At 36.9% G+C, this 20,348-nt stretch overlaps 1 protein-coding gene across 1 annotated transcript; it reads left to right on the top strand.

Annotated features, from left to right (window-relative positions):
* Window positions 1–124: 124 nt before the first annotated feature.
* LOC124163550 (protein deltex) lies at window positions 125–18,661 on the top strand. The gene is made up of 8 exons (XM_046540534.1): window positions 125–593; window positions 3,863–4,011; window positions 6,464–6,638; window positions 7,966–8,700; window positions 8,985–9,214; window positions 12,660–12,802; window positions 13,031–13,139; window positions 13,601–18,661. The coding sequence occupies exons 1-8, from the start codon at window positions 395–397 to the stop codon at window positions 14,015–14,017; spliced, it is 2,157 nt and encodes a 718-aa protein (XP_046396490.1). The 5' UTR covers window positions 125–394; the 3' UTR covers window positions 14,018–18,661.
* Window positions 18,662–20,348: the final 1,687 nt, after the last annotated feature.

Below are 20,348 nucleotides of genomic sequence, written 5' to 3'. Positions count from 1 at the left end.
TGAAATCTAAATAACAGAAGGAATTGTTCGTATTTGATACCGCGATTGCAAATATATGAATTTATATTGGTAGGACTGCTTGCTTTGCATTTCGATTGTATTTTGTCTATTGTTATTGCTGGCCACCGTGAAACAACGCTAGGGCTTTTTGGCAACTTTTATCTTTGATGTTGAAGTTTGCTGTTAATACTTTACGGTGATATGTGTTCTATTACTTTTTGGGAAATGTAGGTTTATGTTTTACAGTGATACCAGTTTTCGTGTCTGTTAGTTAGCCTCCAGCGAAGTAGTTGATGAAAAATGAGAAAATTAGTTGACTCGGCTCTTAGACCAACTCTGTCGGAGTTTCACTGTAGGTCTTTGATGTACTGAGTGCTGTATATACCAATTTACTATGTCGGTTCATGCCGTTGTCGTGTGGGAATGGGAGAATCGGCAGGGACGATGGAGACCGTACAGCCCTGATGTAGCGCAGCTGTTGGAAAGAGCATTCGCCAAGAAGCTGACGAGGGTAATTTTGAAGGATGCAGATCCCTTGCTGGACAAGTATTACGTAAATTTGCGTACTCAAACGCAATGCTCTGAAGATGCAGGCAAGTAATGCTGTTTATTGAGATACTAGCTAAGTATAAATGAAGAGTGACTTCCGCTGAACAGAACTCGGGTGTATTTTATCATCCAGGAACTAATTATGTTATTTGCTTGACACTATGAGTTTTTAATTTATTTAAACGAACTGGGAGTAACGTTCACCTTTTTGTAATCAACTTATGGTTGCTATCTTTCAAGGAACTCCAGAGAAATTTGGAGAAAGGATCCTCTCTTTAACTGAGGTTACCCCGTTGATAGTCAACTTCTCTAACTATGAAAATTATTCAGAATCTAAATGCGTAATATTTTTCGATGCGAGCACTTTCTCAGAATGTATTTTTTTAATTTATCCATGAAAACTTTTGTGGATCCGAATTCTTTTCTGATTATCATTGTCACCGGTCACCAATCTTAACTTTGATTTTTCCATTCAATGCTCACTTCGGTCCAACCATTTTACACTTATTTTGTTCTCTTTCTCATTCATCATCACCTACTCCATGCATTTCACCCAAGGTTTTCATTTTCCGTTCCTGCCCTCCACTTTTACTTCGACTATTGTCTTCACCCGGTCATTAAGGCTATTGATATGTTCGATTAAGTTATTTCTTCCTCTTTATTCTTTAACCCTGAAATAGTTTCTATTTAGATTTTGCGATGGTCAGAATGCACGTCTTGTGATAACATGGACTTTTTCCCAGTCTACATCCATTTTTACCTGTGTTGCTGCAGTAATTTTCAGATTATGGAGCAGCATCTGGCATCTTATGCTGTTGTAATTGAGTTGAAATTGTTGTCTAGCAAAATAGACTCATATGACTCACGGTTATCTTATTCAGGCTATCATGCTTCAAGGTATGGCAGGTGAAATTTCTGTCCCCTTCTTAAAGTTTTCATGAAGATCCTCTTCTCTCATTACTCTGTGTAGGAATTCCTCGTTGCTCACTCGGTCGATCCATTTTATTTTCAACATTCTTCTCTAGCTCCACAATTTGAATGCCACTGGCTTTGCTTTTTCTGTTGTTGTCATCGCCCGCTGGGGCTAATCTCCTGCTAATTTCTTTCGTGCTTCTTCCATTCACCTCTTTCAGTTTTGTTCCCCTTTTTTAAAGTTAGTCTTGGCTTATTCTCCTTTGGTGAGTACTAATCTCACTGTTAAAACTGATATGATAAGAAAATTTGCCCTGATTTTCAGTTTATATCTGCCCATTGTCCTCACATATACTAGAGCATTCTTTAGATCCTCCTTTATCTCGACTATCATTAATGTGTCATCATCAAATGGTTGCATGGTAATTTTCTCCATGGATTTTTAATTCCAAAGCCTTTAATTTGATTTTATAAATGGCTTTCTTGATGTAAACATTTAAAATTTCTGGTTACAGGTTGCGTCCTTGTCTCACTCCTTTCCTAAGTCTTGCTTCTTCCTAGCTGACCTGACTTTCTCACCACTACTTGCTTTTTTTTTAGGGAAACAAGATAATCCACTTGTCATTGTAAAGCACTCACATTTCTTTTATGATTCCCAGAATTGAATTCCAATCCACATTGCCAGAAGCCCTCTCTAAGTTCAAGTGTGCAATGAAGGAGTGTTTGCCCATTTCCATTCACTTCTTTATGAGCAGCGTAAGGGCGAAAATTGCTTCTCTTATGCCTCTGCTTTTTCTAAATCGTATTTGGTCCTTATCCAAGAACTCTTCTGTTCATGATCTATGAGTATCTTTGGAACATGTTTTGACAGGCTTCTTTGGAATAGCTGGGAAAAAGCAAGACTTAGGAAAGGAGTGAGGCATGGATGAACCCTGTATCCAGTAATTTTAAATGCTTACATCAAGGCTTATGGTATTAAAATGTACATATTCATCTACTTTTATCTTTGGAATAGGAATGTTCTTCTCAGTCCCTTGTGTCTCCCCCTTCTAGTAAGTTTTGTTTATGAGTTTGTACTGCTGGGTCAAGGTATTTTCTCCATCATTTTTTATTAGTTCTGCGTATTATCAGTTCAAGATGCCTTTTTCATCCTCAGATCCTCGCTGCAATAAATTCTGATCTTAAAATTGTGACTCCTATTTCACATTCATCTACTTCACTATAGTTTTCAATTGCTTTTGTGCTAAGACTGTCTCTATTGTACACCTCCTCTTGATATTACTTCCATCTCTTCCGTATTGTCTTCATTTTCTATCATAAGTTCTAAATTTTTGTCCCTTTGGGAATTACACGTCCTTGAAGTGGTTCCGGCAGACTTTATTCTTTCGTGTAAAAGATTGCTTTGTACTGCTTGGCATATATTCATCGCCCATTTTTCTCTAGCTTTCCTCATTTTTTCAGCATCTTTTATTCCTTTTTCATTTGTAGTTATTCTGTCCTAATTTGGTTCTTGCATTCTTGAACTTTCTTTAGGGAGATTTTAAATTTCCTGTGGCACTGATGGCTTTTTTCTTCACTACTTGTCTTTTCCCAGGAATTTCTTTGAGTGATTCCTGTTTTCTGCTTCTAATGTGTTCCACGGTTTCTTTCACTGATATCTTGGTCTCACATTTACTCATTTTTTTCTCCACTTCTTGAAATACTATTTTATGTTGAGTCACCTTCAATTATTCTCCATCAAAATAGGCTATGATAATTTCTGAGTACATAAATGCTGTAATTTCCAGAGAAGGCTGTTTTCAGATTTAGTGTGCATGCAAGTTCTATGAACATCTAATCCTCGTGGATAATGATCATCAGGGGTGCCAACTTACAAAAAATATTGGGGGGACCCAAACCGGGGATCTTGCCACAGGAATGTTTATAAGTAGTGAGTTTTAAGTTTTTTAAGCATTTTAGAAGAGTCATATTATCAACATTAGAACCCTGAGAACTCAAATCTCGATATCTGGACATTCCGGGGAAAATCGACAAGCCTGACATTTTTTTCTCACACGCATATAACGAATTTTTGAGGGGGCTCAGGCCCCCTCAAGCCCCATGGAGTCGGTGCCACTGATTTTCATTCTTATTCCATCATCCCTACTTTTTGGCAGTTAACACCTGTTTCTGTGTATGATTTGGTGTGCATTGATGGAATGGTTCTAATGGAACACTCAATATTTTACGGAAATGTGGTTAGAAAGAGCTTTAGATCGAAACAGAAACCTTGAAAAATTACAAATGATGGCGGGTCAGCTGTGTATATGACTGAATGCATGTAATTATTTCTGCACCTTATTTATAACCACTCCTTTTGAGTTTTGCATGTTTTATCACCTAAATATTATCTCATTTACAGGGGTTCCATATAATGTGAGGAGAAAGTGTTATCTCCAAGAATCTCCTGCTGGTAAAGGTGCTAAGTGGGAATGGGCTGGCGATGGCCCTGGTGAATGGCATTCATATGATATGGAAGTTCAGTGTCTTATTGAGGAATCCTGGGCCAGAGTGAGTACTTAAGTTGAGGTGTTCAATGTTATTATTTAAGTATTCTACTGATTAAGGTAGCTTTACGTGGAGCATTCTCCAAATTACCCCTGCCTCTCTTCCCTCCCAAATTTGACTTCTGTCATACTGAAAATAAGCACGAAGAAAACCAAGATCTTAGTTTGCAGCAGAAAAGAAGAAGTCAAGACCAACATTAAAATAGGGAGGCAAAAACTGATAGAGGTGGAAGAATTCTGTTATTTGGGAAGCAAGATAACTAGTGACGGGAGAAGCAAGAAAGAAATTATCAGCAGAATAGCCCAGGCGAAGAGAGCATTCCACCAAAAGAGAGACCTGCTTACAGCGGGAAACTTAAATATGGAAGTAAAGAAACAATTTATAAGAACCTACATCTGGAGTATGCTCCTATACGGAAGTGAGGCATGGACAATGACCGCAGCGGAGAAAGCAAGGATAGAGGCCTTTGAAATGTGGTGCTACAGAAGAATGATGAAAATCAAATGGATCAACCGAGTTAGTAACGAGGAAGTCCTAAGAAGAGTGGGAGAGGAGAGAAGCCTCATGAAAACCTTAATAAGAAGACGGAACAACCTTATAGGCCACATCTTGAGACATGATGGCCTGATGAAGACAATCGTCGAAGGACAAGTGGAAGGCAAGAATGGAAAAGGAAGACCCCGAACATAATATATGGAACAAGTAAAGAGAGATGTGAAAGAGAAGAAATACGTAGGTGTGAAAAGATTAGTTGATAGGAGAACTGAGTGGAGAGCTGCGTCAAACCAATCCTAGGATTGTTGACCAGTGATGATGATGTCATCAATTCACAACAAGACCTTTTCCCTCTCATTCTATTTATCAATCCTATTCTCTTCTTACCCCTCCCTTGCTAACCTAGCATTCATCCCCTCCAAACAGATTTTTAACATCATTTTTGTTTAGCACTTGCTCCGTCCAAACTGTCCCTCCCCTTTATATATCCTCTGCAAGTTTCCTTTCCTCATCCATCATGGCAAACATTTCATTGTTCCTTTTCCTTTCTATCCACTGTCCTTTCTTCGTCTTTCTCCCCATCCTAGCCTGAATGTCTTTTTTTAATGATTATTTTTATCTGCTTTTTAAGAAAAACTTTTCAGCGATTGTAAAAGAGACAAAGGGGAGCCTTCTCATTAATAGGGTAGCCATAAATGCTTTGGCCTTGACGGGGACATCTTAGTGCCAGGGTGGGAGGGGGGAGAAAGGTGGAGAGAGGTCCCCAGTGAAGTCTGAAAACCTATAGCCTGTAATTAGGTTTGTAAAATCAAAACTAAGATTATTTTTATTATTATTAGGGATGGTTGGATCGGATATCTTGGATCCAAATATCCACGGACAATGCCATTCACCGGAGACTTTGGATCCAAATTGGCTGAAGTAATTAAATTTGGATCCAAAATTTTTAATCAATGCTTCAGTGAATGCATCATCCCATAAGAGGGAGTAGAAAGGATTCCAATCATCTCTTCGCATGCACCATTGCACTGCGATGCTTGTCCTACTCATGAATCATCTTGTTTAAAAGCTTTGGTAGGGGATGAGGTAGTCTATTGTGCAGCATGGATGAAGACTATAAAGGATAGTGTTCAGAGGAGTTTCAAACCTTAAGATTGGCATGGTGGTCATTATGCTTCGAAACAAAACCAATCGAAACTATGCAGTGGAACGCGTTTGGTGATTTAAAAAACTCGTAATCGGTGTCATTTACGTGACTATTCTCAAAGAAAAATTCAAGGATGAAGAACTTCTCATTCTAAGAATTCTCAAGATCCCAACCGATAAACCCTATGAGTTTAAACAAATTTGATTTCCAAAACATATCGCATTCCTGGTGACGATTAACAAATCTCAAAGCCAATCATTAAGGGTTTTTGGACTGCTTCTAGAAAACCATACTTTTTCTCTTTGTCGATTACATGTGATATGTTCATGTGTTGGTAAACCAGTTGCTTTATTTGTTCTTGCACCTTATAATAAAACATTGCATGTTTTAAATCAGAAAGTGTTTGACCTAAGAGAATTACTCAAATGTGTATGTATAGATTGAATAAAGAAATTGTCTTTCTTACAAGCCATTGTAATACTGTTGTCCCTACTCCATGTGTTTGGAATATATAGATCATCAGCCCCAGACTTCAATGAAAACTTCAGCCTGGAATTTAACGTCATAAGTTAATTTCATTGTTATAAATACTATTATCTGTAATCAATTTGGAATTGCTCCACCAAATGTGGTGATGAGTGGTAGGAAGATAGTTTACCATATTTTGAAGTGTGACGAAGGTATCATTTTATGGTCCTTTTTTTATTAGAAGCTTAAATTACTCTATTGCTGGAAAAGTGGTCCTGTTGTGACCATTATGTTTTACGTCTACCATATGTGAAAGTTAATGTTTCCCAATTACGTGAATTCCAGGGTGACCAAACCATCGATGTTAGCAAAATCTTCCCATCATTTCCTTACATCATCAACTTCTGCAATTTGACTCAAGTCCGAAACAACACAGGATATGTGCGTGGAATAAGGAGAGTCCATCAAGCACCATATCCCCTTGTGAAAGTGAAACCTGAAGAAATTTGTTCTGTTATTGGTGAGCTTTTTTATGTTTGAAACCCTTTGATACCTTAGGGCAAATTTATTATTCTAAGATGAATTTGCTATATCTGACTATGGTGCATATATTATGTTATAAACTAATATCAATTCTACATTCGTGTTTAAAAAAACCAGAGTATGGAATAATATCTTAAGAATTTTTAATATCTGTAACTTGTTCACACATGTATTTTACGCTCATAATTTGGTGTTCAGCCTACTGCTACTGTATTTTATAAAAATTGACGTTGAGCTACAGATTTAATGACAGGGAATGGCTTGTGGCCACTTGGAGCTTCATTGTTTCTGAAAGCACCATATGAAGTACACAGTGCTTTAAGTGCAGTAATTCAACTTTATGACTGGTATAAATCTAACTGTACTAGAAACACCCTAGTAAATCGAGCCATGTATATTGCCAATGCATTACCGGGTTAACTTTTTTCAAATTAAAACATAATACTTTGTATTTGTGATGATTGTTATTTCATATTTTATTTCATAATTTCTCTTACCATTTTAACTCATTCCTGCTTAGTAGTTTTAAGATTTTTTTATTGTCATAATTTTCAGTGTATTGTATAAATGTTTTCCATGAAAGTTTTGAAAAAAGCTGAAAGCATATTACATACGGTTTTTAATGCTGAAACACATTGTTTTACTGCAAAGACCAATCTAATCACTGGTTGAATTTACTCTTTGTTTCCAGATAATTTCTAATTTTACGGTCATTTTTATTTGAGGTAATGCATTTCCAACTATAAATTTCCCTCGGGGATCATTTCATCACTGAAACTTTGGAATTCTGAGTGACTATCATTTCAAAATTCAAGTAGTGGTTGAATTTTGCAGCAGCAAGTAAAGGAAGGCTGGTTGTTCTGTGTCCTGTAAAAATTTGGAAGCGTATTTCTCTGTTCTCTAGGCATTATTGCATGGAATATTTTACATTTGTGTGTTCATTACAATACTCTTATCATCCTATCATGTTTGATCAGAGTCTGCATAGTGCACCTTGTTATTGTCCCTTGTGATCATCTAGGAGATGTGAGCGATAATGTATTTCTGTATCACTAAGGTTTCCTGTGCTCATGGAGCTTAATGGGAGTGTGGTAACCTAGTAAGCGGATATAGCAATATATGTGAGAATATCACATATATTGGATACACATTATATATACATAATACAAATACAGGATTCACACCCTTGGCTTATATGACTAAATGAGTCAATGTTTTTTTTTACTTATTACTTTTGTTCCAAAAACTTCTTTTAATAGGGGCTCAACTGCACTGTATAATTTGAACTTTGGTATTATCAACAGGTCGAAGGGCCAACCCGCCTGCCTCAAAACCTTTGCCCAAACCATGCGTTTCAAAGGAAGAAGCGTTCAAGTGGACTTCCAAGAAACCAAGCAAAAAGGTGTCTAAGAAGGGAAAAAATGCTGCATCTACCCCACCCTCTGAGGAGAAGGGAGCAGGTGTGATTGCTCGCAATATACTGAGCAACCTGGGACTCTTCGGTTCTCGGGGGAACAGTGGGAGTGGAGGCAGCGGTGCTAGTGCTAGTGCTAGTGGGGTCGTGTCCAATGGTGGAGTTGGAGACGGAGTGAAAGGGGAGGAGGATTTGGTCGGGAGGAGGAGGTCTTGCAGGCTTGTTTGCTGCCGTAAAGATGGGAGGGAAGCCTCTGCAGTGTCACCAGCAGTGGCTGCTGTGGCTCCCGTGGTCAAGGAACGGGAGAATGGGAATGTGCTTGATGCAGATAGCAGTAGCACCAAGAGCGGCCGTAGGCCCAGTGTGGACACTGTTTCGACGTACCTGAGCCAGGAGACGGAGGGTGCTGGCGATTTAGCCGGCAACATGAGGAGAACTTCGTCTCGTGGCACATTCTGTGAAGAGAGTGACTGTGACGTGTTTGCTGCACCACCCCCACTTCCACCTCCTCCCCCACCACCCAAGTCCAGAAAACTCAGGAGTTCTCAACCCTCAGTAATGTCGCCGGCGTCTAATGTGCCCATAAGGGCAGGACACTGGGATGGCCGAGATGGTTCAATTGTGGGTAAGTTCAATTTTTTATTCATGCCCGTAATTATCCTCTTGGACCAAAGATACGAAGAATCTGGTCGGGAGTTTGTTTAGGACCGACAAAGAGAGAAAGGGTTCCTTATAAAAATGGGATTGTAAACCAGTTTGATGCTTGCCAAACTTTAATGTGGTAAAAGTGTTATATCATCATTATGAGTTAGGTTTGATGCTACTCAAAATACTCAAATTACCTACTTTGTCCCATCTGTGTTTCATATTTTTCTTAGTGAAGAAATCACATGTTTGAATCCATTTCAGGTCTTGACCCTGGTAGTGAAATGCTGTCCAAGTTTGTTCGTGTTATTGACCACCCACCCATGGATTATCAGTGTCCTGTTTGCCTCTGCTGTGTGGGCAATGGAGATGGAAATATTCAGGATGCTGGTGGTGTCAGCAGTGAAATAATAGTTGCCTTGACAGTTTGTGGGCATATGTTGCACTTGTCTTGCCTCAACTCAATGCTTCAGAGCATTTTAAATCATGCTAAGGTAAATATTTTTGACAATATGCAATAGAATCATGCATTGGTAAATCAACATTATCTTTGTCTGTGATGACTAAGTTACTAAAGTTTGTAATATTTGATTAATAATATATCGATTGTTGAAACCAGGGTTATACTGGTTTTTAAGAATAATGCATCCATAGCTATTCAGTCTACAAAGGTGTGATTGTATCCAAGGATTTAGACTACACAAAGTATCGATTGTGCTGCATAATCAAGCAGCTGTTACCAGCACTGGTTGCCTGCTGGGCAATTTGTGTGATAAACCTGGTTGGTCTGGTTTTGATAATATGCAGAGATATGATATTTCCTTGCAAACCTCAATCCTGGCTTCCATCATGTTTTGTGCGACCCTGGTTCCATGAATTTTGGAAACCTGCAAGTAAAGAGGCTCTCTTATGGATAGCCATTATTTCTATAAATAATTTGCTCATTCTACTATGTATGTATAGCCTTCATCATCAGTTTCATGTAGTTATGATAGAGATATTCTGAAAAAGATTTTTGCAGAGTAACAATCAACCATTGGGTTGATTTTCTGATATCCTGTGTGTTTGCATCATTATAATGGAAATTTAAATTAAACTTTCGTAACCTTGCCAATAAAATAGAGAATAGGGTGGTTTCCTAATAATTCATTGCCTAAATCGAAAGATTATTACTCACGGAGTACTTATTTCACACTTTTTGATTTTTAAATGATGATATATATTTTTTGCGATTAAATGAAAAGTGAAAATTTTCAAGTGCGCAAAAACACGACAGCTAAGTATGAATGCCGGGAAAAGTCTGCGTGACGTCATTCTGGTTCCGGTTGCTGCCGTGTGAGGCCACCTTGGTGGGAGGCTATGAGCGCCACTACAATGCAGGCTGTTAGCAGGTAGCGCTTGGCTTAAATAAGGATTATTAATACCCTATCAAACAAAGGGAACTTTCCGACCATAGGCAATGTTAATAGTTGATTATTAACAGATGTTTCCGTGAGCTTTGTGCCTCATGCATGCGTTGGTAATCTCAGAAGATGTAAAACTCCTATCTACTCGTATAGAATCTAGGTCCCTGTGATGTCACGTGCAGTGGCATTGTATGGGTGCCAATCTGACCTTTTTTAAATGAGGTTAAAATTGACCATTAACATTTGTCTAAACTGGGATTTCTAAAACCAAATAATTTGTATATTATGAGTACATTAATGGTGGGTAACGAATTGCAATCAATGCCTTTCTTTTTCTTTGACGAAGGAAACTACCCTATTGTAATGGGGTAATACTCCCACAGGGGCGCAGCTAGGAATTAAGGCTAGGGTGGCTTTTAGGTGCAACTAATACTGAGGGATCAGGGGGGCATGTAATACCTGCCATGGTTAGCAGTAGGTGCAGGGGCCCTCACCTAGAAAAAATTTAATATAAGTAGTTCAAAATGGTGAGTTTTACGGCTTTCTGAAAGGGATATTTTATTAATCCTTGTACTATTCTATAAGTAATGTCAATCTAATGAAGCAAGATGGATTAAACTTAAAAATTTCTATGAGCTCTGGGAGAGGGGTTTATCCCCCAAAACCCCCACCTTGCTGCATCACTGCACTCCCAAATAAGCCACTGGCAAGTGAATTTCATGCTGGATAGGGGTTTCAGTTCCTTTCCCTGGGCCACACCGCTCTGCAAGTGTGTTTGTTGGGTTTGTACAAGGGCTCCATTGGGGATTTGAACCCTTGGAAAATTTAATCATTAGCCAAAACTCCCTTAGGGGGCCTCCATTAATTAGGGGAGGTGTTTAGGAGGGTAGGGTGTTCAAGCTGATTCTCACCCTATCTCATGTGGGCAAGAGGTGGGTTCTGGCAAGTATCACATAATTGTTTCCCCCCTAGAAACAGTAAATTGCGATCTTAGTAAACTTAACCCTTTCGAGATGGAGGAGTTTTCGTCTTATCATGACTGCTGTACTGAGCCCCAAGAGTTTCTTCTTTCTTGTGGTACGGAGCATTTTTGGAGGACATTCATTAAGAAGGGTCTCGCTGAACCTTTTTCGACCCCTCCCCGCTGGAATTCCGCATTATGTCGGACTCCGAGAGTAGTTGTGCTCCCTCACTTCCGGGTTTACGACCATACCTGCGGCATTGGCTCGCGGTCAACCAATGTATTGCTTATATGTATTTAGCAAATGGATAATTGTTGCTTGCATGTAAATTGCAGACTTAGAATTGAATTCCTCATTTTTTTCTGAGAATTGTCAAATTTTAAACGAAATTCTAAGGTCAATATTAACGCATTTAATGCAGCAACATTTTCCATTTTGATGTGTATACATAACTCGAGATATAAGTTAATATTTATCGTAGAATTTCGATTAAAAATTGTAAACGCTGCTCAAAAGACAAATAATTCAATTCGTAGTTTATTTTTTATGTGAAATAAACAAATATTTATTTCGAAAACCGACTGGATAAACAATTGTACGACCACTGTCCCTTACCGCTACGAGGGGGTATGAAAGACGAGGGGTCCGGGTACCTGCTCCCGGATTCCGAGGGTAAATCCTAAACCCCGCAGGGTTGGGTCCCGAGACAAAGACGACGTAAACCCCCGACCGACCTAAAAGGGGGTGAGCTAGAAAACGTATACATACGGCTTCTGTTCTCCTGGCCAGGAAAATCTCACTTGTAAATATACGGCTGTCGTCTCCCGGGTCAGGAAACGTCCACACATACATATACGTGTATAGTACAGAAAAGGTTAAATACTAGTCTCGACTAATCTTAAATAAAAATAACTACACAATTTTTTTAATAAATCCATCATAATGAAGCGTAGATTAATGCACTTCCACTGAAAATATGCATTTTGAACAATCTCATGTGATCCAGAGGGAGAGGGTTGTGGGTCGAGTCAATTCTCGGGATATCTCACTAAGAGGGGAGGGGAGGGTCTAAAAATCACCTCACATAATTAATGGGCTTAGCTCCAGGGCTTAATTTTTGCTGGAATGCACCGGATTTGCATTCTGGTGCCTCTACGGAAAATTGGATTACCTATGTCAAAAAAGTCATCGTTTTTTTATACCTTGATAAAACATGATTCCTCATTGTAATTTAATTACTAGTTTAAAAAATTGGATGTTTTAAGGGGGGCGGTGGCTTATATTTGAAACTAATGTGTGGATAAAATGTGTGTGTATGTATTTCGGAACCTAAATTTATGGAAATTAAGCGCTGCTTATCTCTACCACAGATGCTGCTACCTATGTTCACCTAAACTACACCCTGAAAATTTTTCATGATTACAATCACTGCAAATAATTTGTGGTGTGATTGTTGGTTGACTCTTAAAAAATTGAAAAAATTCAATGAAATACGTTGTGAACATTTAAAATTAGCTTTATAGGAGACTTTCTATTCTTCCTTATTTTTTATTTCATTCTCTCTGTTACAGACTCTGTATATTCAGTGTCCTCTGTGCATGCGAATATATGGCACTAAAACAGGAAATCAACCTCCAGGAACCATGGACTTGGCCATCATCAACAGCTCTCTACCTGGGCATCCTGGATCCAGTACAATACAAATCACATATAAGTTAGTATCTTTCTATATCCTTGTGCTGCATTAATTTTTATAGTTCACCCACCATCGCTAAGAATGGATTATTTTGTGGTAATTATTCTGCAACCATCAGGATAAGTTCGTTACCATGTTGTGTGTTATTTCTTCAAGATGATTTGTCTCATTGTCAGTTGGTGAATTTTGATGTGATCAAAGTTAACCCATTGTGTGTTGAAATAAAAACTTGTTTTCCTTTACCAGTATCACCTCAGGCATTCAGGGTCCAGAACACCCTAATCCTGGTCGTCCATATTATGCAGTAGGTTTCCCCAGGGTATGCTTCCTGCCAGATACACCCAAAGGAAGGAAGGTGAGTTTTATGTCTTTTGGACTTTTAGCTCTTATTGACCTGAAAAGTGTATTTATATACAGCCAATGGTAGCAATTTAGCTAGAATTCGGTAAGTTTGGTATCATGTTAAATTGTGGTAGCATGATGCTAACATTCAGAGTAAAGAATTCTTGCCTTAATTTTATGGGTATTAGTCGTAAATTCTTATTTTATTTCCAGCAAAATGAGTATGACAAATAATTCATCATTTGCATTACTTGATTTTGCCACATTGCCATATGCCATAACTTGTAATTGATTCAGTGATTCGTCAGATTTTGAAATTGTTGTCTCACTAAGGCAGGAGGACTGTTAATAAAAGATTCCTGTGTGTTGGTTTATGATGTTGGGGTTTTACTTGACATGGTCTTGTCTCTCCTACTTATGCTAATTTTCGTCATACAGCAGCCTTATATATTTTACCATTTTTTTCTTTCACAGGTTCTTCGACTCCTGCAAATTGCTTTTGAGCGACGCTTAGTTTTCACTGTTGGTCGCTCTGTAACAACTGGACGAGAGGATGTGGTAACATGGAATGAAATCCATCATAAGACAGACCCCGGGCCTGTTATGAGATTTGGATGGAGCAATGACATGATGGCTGCTATGGGTCACATTAATCTATCAGGTCACGGATACCCTGATCCTGGCTACCTTGACAAGGTACTACATGAGCTGGCTCTACATGGAGTTTATGGTAATGATGCGATTGAAGATGAGAGTGGACCAAGCAGGAGGGGAGGGGGAAGAGGAAGACATGATGAGAGTGAGGATGAGGAAGAAGAAGGAATAGAGGAAGGTGATGATCATAACAGTCATTGGGCCCATGACAGTGTACTTTATCAAGAGGTTAGCTAACTCCTCTGTCCTTAGCTTGATGTGCCTATCTTGCCTCATTTTCCACACCTATAATTTGTATTCCTATTGTGTGTGAATTATTATGAGAGTATATAACATTGTTATCGAGTAGAAGTAAGATATATTTTATCCTGGATGCAAGGGATCCTTGTAAATTTATACGTATTGGGTAATAAATGACTCCAGTGCTTGCAGCCTATTTTCCTGTGGCTCCTAACTTGAAAGTAAGATGGGAAAGGACCATTTAGAGATTTAAGTGAGTAGCATCTTGTTTCATAGTTAGGATATCTTTTTGATGGATCAGTATCCTTCATTTGGGATCAGTTAGAGCCCTGAGGGATTTTATCTTGCAGACTGAGTCATCAGCCTAGTACGGATGTAATACGAGTCATAGTCAAGAAGATGTATGGTATGATGTTGAAACTTTATTTTAAATATTCGCCTTCTTATACTTGCTTATTTTACAAATGGAGTAGAATCTTAAGAACATGAAATCCCAAACTGAGCATGTTTTCATAGCTTGCAACATTAGAAAATGGTCATTGCACATTGATAGTCTATGAAAAATATTTTTAATTCATTGATGCATACAAATCTAAGTATTTCCCACTGAAAGTAATTAGCCTATAATTTATTTTTTGAGCGGCGGATTAGGGGCTATTTTTCTAATCATCATCTGTCAACATGAATTTACTCTTTATAAATTGTATTTAGGCAGTTCGTTTTATGGTTATAGTCTCTTAGCTTGTAAAACCTTTATCATTATTATTATCTTTTATTAGTCAATTTGTTACATTAATGCATGGTTGAAAATGTATGTAGAAATCTGAGTGTGACTCAAAATACCCTATCAAATGTTGTCCTCCCAAAGCGAAAATTTCCTCATTAGAGAGTCTTCATTAGTTTCCTTTCAAGATAAAACGATAATCAATTATATTTTGTGCTAAACCATTTTTTAACCGAAAGATCCTTTCTACCTGCTTCTCCTGACAGACCATTTACTGAAGGAAAGGGATCTTCTGAAAATCATATGTGATACATTAAAATAAATATTTGATCATTGCCAATCATTGGTAGTCCCCAATTATAAAAGCCATTCATTTAAAGTCATGCATATTCTGGCATAAGATTGCATAATTGTAAATGTATTTAGTTCATGTTTATCATGTAATCTCAGGGAAAATATGGCACTGACATGTATACGTATGTGAACATGAGTTTTGATTAGATGGCTACTGAAATTTGTGAAGAATATTTCATTTCACTTGCTTCAAGTACTATTATGAAAGTGGATCCTATTTCAAGTGATATATGCTTTATTGGCAGTGGAGAACTAAGCTAAATACATTTTTGACGAGAAGCATCACGGACATAAACGAAAAATTTTGTGTTCACTTATTTAGCATTTCATACTTATGTGGATAATAAATATGGTGAATAATTCTATGGATTAATTCTGATTTATGTCTTCCATGCCTATGCTTTATTAGAAGACTTCCTTATTGATTTTGTTAGATGGGATTAATATCCTTTGACAGGGTTTGTTTGTAACATTTTTTATAAGACTGAGGTATCATTTCTGATGACATTAAAAGTTGGCAAGGCAGTGGCATTGGTATAAAAATAACATTCCCTTTGTTAATTGATTGAAAAATTGACCGATATGGAATATTACCTGGATTGAATTCTGAGAATTATTCACGTGAGTCGTTTATGTGTATTATAGTTCATACATATCCTTTGTCCTCAATTACCTAATTTTAAATGACAATATCAATCCATATCATTTGCCATAATTGATTTAGTTTATTGCTTGTGGGTCATTAAATTAGTTAAGAAAGAATGCCTATTGGCATGATGCCACAGACTTTATGGTAATAAGTTGACTGTTCAGTATACATATTACCTTAAAACTCAGCAAATTACCATTCAACAAATCATCAGCCACCGTAGTGAACCGTCATGATTAATTCCCATCAAAGTTCATAAGACTTTTTTTATTAATTTAATTTTTCATTTAAGTAATATGTAGCTGTCTTTTCAACATTTGATCTAATCAAGGTTTCCCTGCCAATTGAATCCTGACTACCATTGTGGTTGAGGTTTTAAACTTCTGTTGCCTTGCTTTCTGAATGTTTTGTGAGCAGCATTAAGGCACAGTTCAGTTCAGCTATATTTATTTCCGTAATTTGACAGATACGATGTGGAAATGCTTTAGATAGTCGGTGGATATATATTTATATGTATGACAAATATAGAAATGAACAAGTCAAATGATATTGTTGAACTGACATGTAAATTTTTATGGTCGTTTGCCAAAATTTAGTGCCTCTAGTGGAATACCTATTAAATACATTTTTGAAAGTGCCAACAATCGAATGAACTTGATTTCCAGTTCACTTGACAAGAAAAGAAGTATGAGAACTTTGTATGACAATTAACTTAGTGCCTCCAACAGAAGAGAAATGTAGTTGTCAACCCCATGTTTTCTACTTTGGTACTTTGGATGCCATTTGAAATGAAAGCTAATTTTTTTAGACTGCTCGATATCTACTCTGTTAGAGGTGGTGAGGAAATTTTCACAAGAGATCGTTGTCCTTGATCATCAAATAAATTCTAAATTAATTTAACTGGATTGGTGGCACTTTTGAAAAAGACATAGGTCTTGTAGATACTGCTCTCCTTTCAGTGCACCTGGTTAGACTCAAAGAATAAGTCATGAACAGTGCTACATACTTATTTCTGAACCCACGGAGAAGAGAAACTGTACCTTACATTTTCTTTCGAAATGGTGGTGGTTTGTCGATTAATGTATTTGATAGTATCTGGGATAAATCGTGGGTATTTCCTAAAAATTATCCCTTTATCTATTTTTTCGTGATGGAATCATTATCCATTACATTTTCACAACTTAAATAAGTTTGTGCCATTACTTCAAACAAGAATTTTATTTGATTCAATCAATTTTTTTGTAAAAATTTTGTTATTTTTAAATTTTGTTTTCCCTTATGTACAACTTTATTTTAAAAGTATATCTTTTTTGTTAAAATCCATTCATGTTTTTTATAATTAAATCACAGCACCTTGTGATTTTCTTGATGCACGTTTCATAGCAGTGATATGAACTAGTACTCATGTAAGTTATCTTTTTGTATTTTTTTCTTTCTGTACTCTGGCTGTGATTGAAATCTCTCCCAATGCCATGGTTTAAAATCCTAGCTGATGGAGGCTGTGTCCAACTCATGACTCTTGTTAATATAATCAGTAATTTAAGGGAGAAATTATTTGCCATGGTAAATTTTGTGGGTTTTAATACATTACTTGCAACGTTCAATTACCTCTAATAAAGAAGTCAATGAAAATCATCACAGGCTAACATTAGCTTTAACTAACAATGCCTCTCTTGATCAAATTTTGTTGCATAAGTTAATCTTGGTAAGAATTATTCTTGAGAATTTCTGTGATGAAAGGTTTTCTTTTATTGTTTATTACCTGATTGATACAAAGCATGAGTTCATTATTTAATTTTAATGTGGAGTTTGTAGTAATGAGTAACAAGTGTGTTTCTGCTGGCAGTCATTCAGTGAATGGTGATGTTGGCTCATAAGCTATGAATGCACATAAAGAAAAAGTAATGTTTTTCATAGCTTGCCTTTGGTCCCCTTTCCTAATCTTAAAATATTTCAAAATGGATGAGACACCTGAAAATCACAATGTCTCACTTTTTTAGAATCTTATTGCTAATGATTTCTTAACCCTATCTCACCCCTTACATTTTGGGATGTCATTTCACTTTGGTGTGTTATAATGTTGAGGCAGCTCCACATAATTTAGTAAAGTGAAATATTTATGTAATTTTGCATTGTGCACACACTGCTGCATTTTATATTCCTTTGGAAAGACGTAGTATATACTTTTCAAAAAGTGTATTATAATTTTGAAACTATTATGAATTGTGTGTTATTGGATGTCTCTCTGAATTCTCAGTATTATTTTCAAGCAATTCAATAAACATTTCGTTTGGGTTGATTTCAACTTGGGCAGTGCTGTGTTTTATCTAGCAGTCTTTTTGCTGGACATCGCCCACCTAAACGCAGAATCTACTCTGTATTGGGACTAAGTAATTTTGCATTTTTATGTGCTTTCAAACTACTCTAGAAATTACTTTTTCCCTACTGTTTTAGTTGTTGAAACACGTCTTTGTTCAAGATGGCTCTTGGAGTTCATTCAGTCTTCTTCCTAATGCAGCTAGTTTTATTAAGCAATTAATTGCTTAAATGTTGCCATACAAGGTTTACTGTGGTTAAGATAGTTCTTAAATGTAGAGGACATTCTCATATTTGATATAAAGCTTTATATTTTCTAATGGATGTATTAGTGGTGTACAACTAACTAAATGTGTAATTTTGATAATTTTCCAACATATATTTACGTGGCTAAAATGGAAATCATTATTTTGTTGAAATAATATTCTTAAATAACTAGCAAGATGTTATATTATGCTTAAAATGTATCTTGATATGGATATGTGCTGCATTTTGGCTGTATGAATGTATGGTACATGATATCAAAATGTATCACGTAAAGGAAAATTCCTGCAATTCTTTTCTGTAACTCTTTGAGTAAATATACATATTTTTATGAAAAATGAGTTTCCTTTTAAGTTTCTCTAATACAGAATTCTTTGTCGCAATGGAGAATTATTTGGTCAGTGGCAGCTTTTTGACTGCTTTTGAAAGATTTTTTTCTTTTCTTCCAACATGAAGTACCACGCTAAATTCCTTCCTGCAAATTATATGATCAATTCCTGCTCTGTTAATCTTTGTATCGCAGGAAAGTGTATTGCTAATTCCAAAAACCAGGGTTTGAACTTGTTTGTTGAGTAATATTTACTAAAATGCTAATTGCAGGTGCCATGGAGTTAGGGGTACAAAGTTTTGTTTGAGAAACAAAACTTTGTTGTGTTGGGAGGGCACTTCAAGCCATAAATATTGTAAACAGGATTCCCCACTCCTGCGATTCCATTGATTCCCTCCGGTCCACGGTCTTAGAATAATCTGAATAACTGAGGCACCGGTCGCAATAAAGAGCGGTGCTTCAGTTGCTAGGATGCATGTCAACGTATTAACCCTTAGACTGCGGGAACGTTTTTATACGTTTTGTACGCTGACTTCTGAAAAACGTTTTTGAACATTTAACCATTGCTCGACTACCTTCTTCAGTTTTCCAACACTTTTATTGCTAACTCAGAAGAGCCTGAGTGCACTTTTCCACAGGATAAGGATTGCTATTGCAGCTTAACTCTCCCTGACCATCCCAAAAATACAAAACGTTTAAAAACATTCCCGCAGCCTAAGGGTTAACCCACAAAAGACACGCTACACGGCGAATGTAATCGTTTATTGCTAAAAATTAAGCTCTATCTATATACAGTAGATTCCGGTTAATTGGGGCATATCGGGACTTGTGCTCTTTGCCCCAATTAAGCGACTGCCCCAATTAGGCGAACTAACCTGTATATGGGCATAAACAAACGTTGAAATGATAGTAAGAAGACTAAAGAATGTTTATAGTGCAACATAAGTTTATTAAACTATTAATTTGATTAATAAATCACCGAGTTTAGTTAGTTTATTATCATTTTTAAGAATTATAACAATGTAGAAAAAAATATATTTTTCACAGCCTCGGGCGACGTTGAATGAATGTCTTTTACTAAGTCCTAATAATTAAAATTCCTATCCTCTTGCGGATAGTATAACAACAAGAGCTTTCAAAATAGGGCAAGAATAGGAACATTAGTGAAAAATAAGAGTAAATCAAAGGAGGAAAATAAAAAAAAAGATATTCTGAAAACAAAAAAAATTGAATTACGTCGCGAGTATAGTCTATGTCGCCGTCTCATGGCCCAATAAAGCGGCATGCTGTCCCAATTAAGCGGAGAATACTCTGGGATATTCCTCTATTGGGTTCCATTCTTCAAGATCTGCCCCAATTAAGCGGCTGCCCCAAGTAACTGGTGGACCCATTGAACGGAATCTACTGTATATGCAATTGAGCTCAATTGCATATCTAAAATTTTCAACAAAAAACATTTAAAAAATTTACAAGTGAAATGTATTTCCTTCAAAACTATTAATAAGGTATGCTCACTGTGGTCCAGTAGTTACGCTGCTCTATTACCAAGTCAAAGCTGTAAGATGGATTCCCAACGACAGTACTTCTTTTCATCATTTCTTTTTCATCATTCTTCTACTTTTTCTTATACAGAAACCTGTTATTCAGATTAATTTTCATGATTTTCACTGAAAATTTTATTTCTGTGCAAGGA

This window comes from Ischnura elegans, chromosome 1 (assembly GCF_921293095.1).
Source record: "Ischnura elegans chromosome 1, ioIscEleg1.1, whole genome shotgun sequence".
NCBI classification, from domain to species: domain Eukaryota; kingdom Metazoa; phylum Arthropoda; class Insecta; order Odonata; family Coenagrionidae; genus Ischnura; species Ischnura elegans.
Note: the sequence above shows the minus strand (reverse complement) of the source record. Positions and strands in the feature narration are given on the sequence as shown.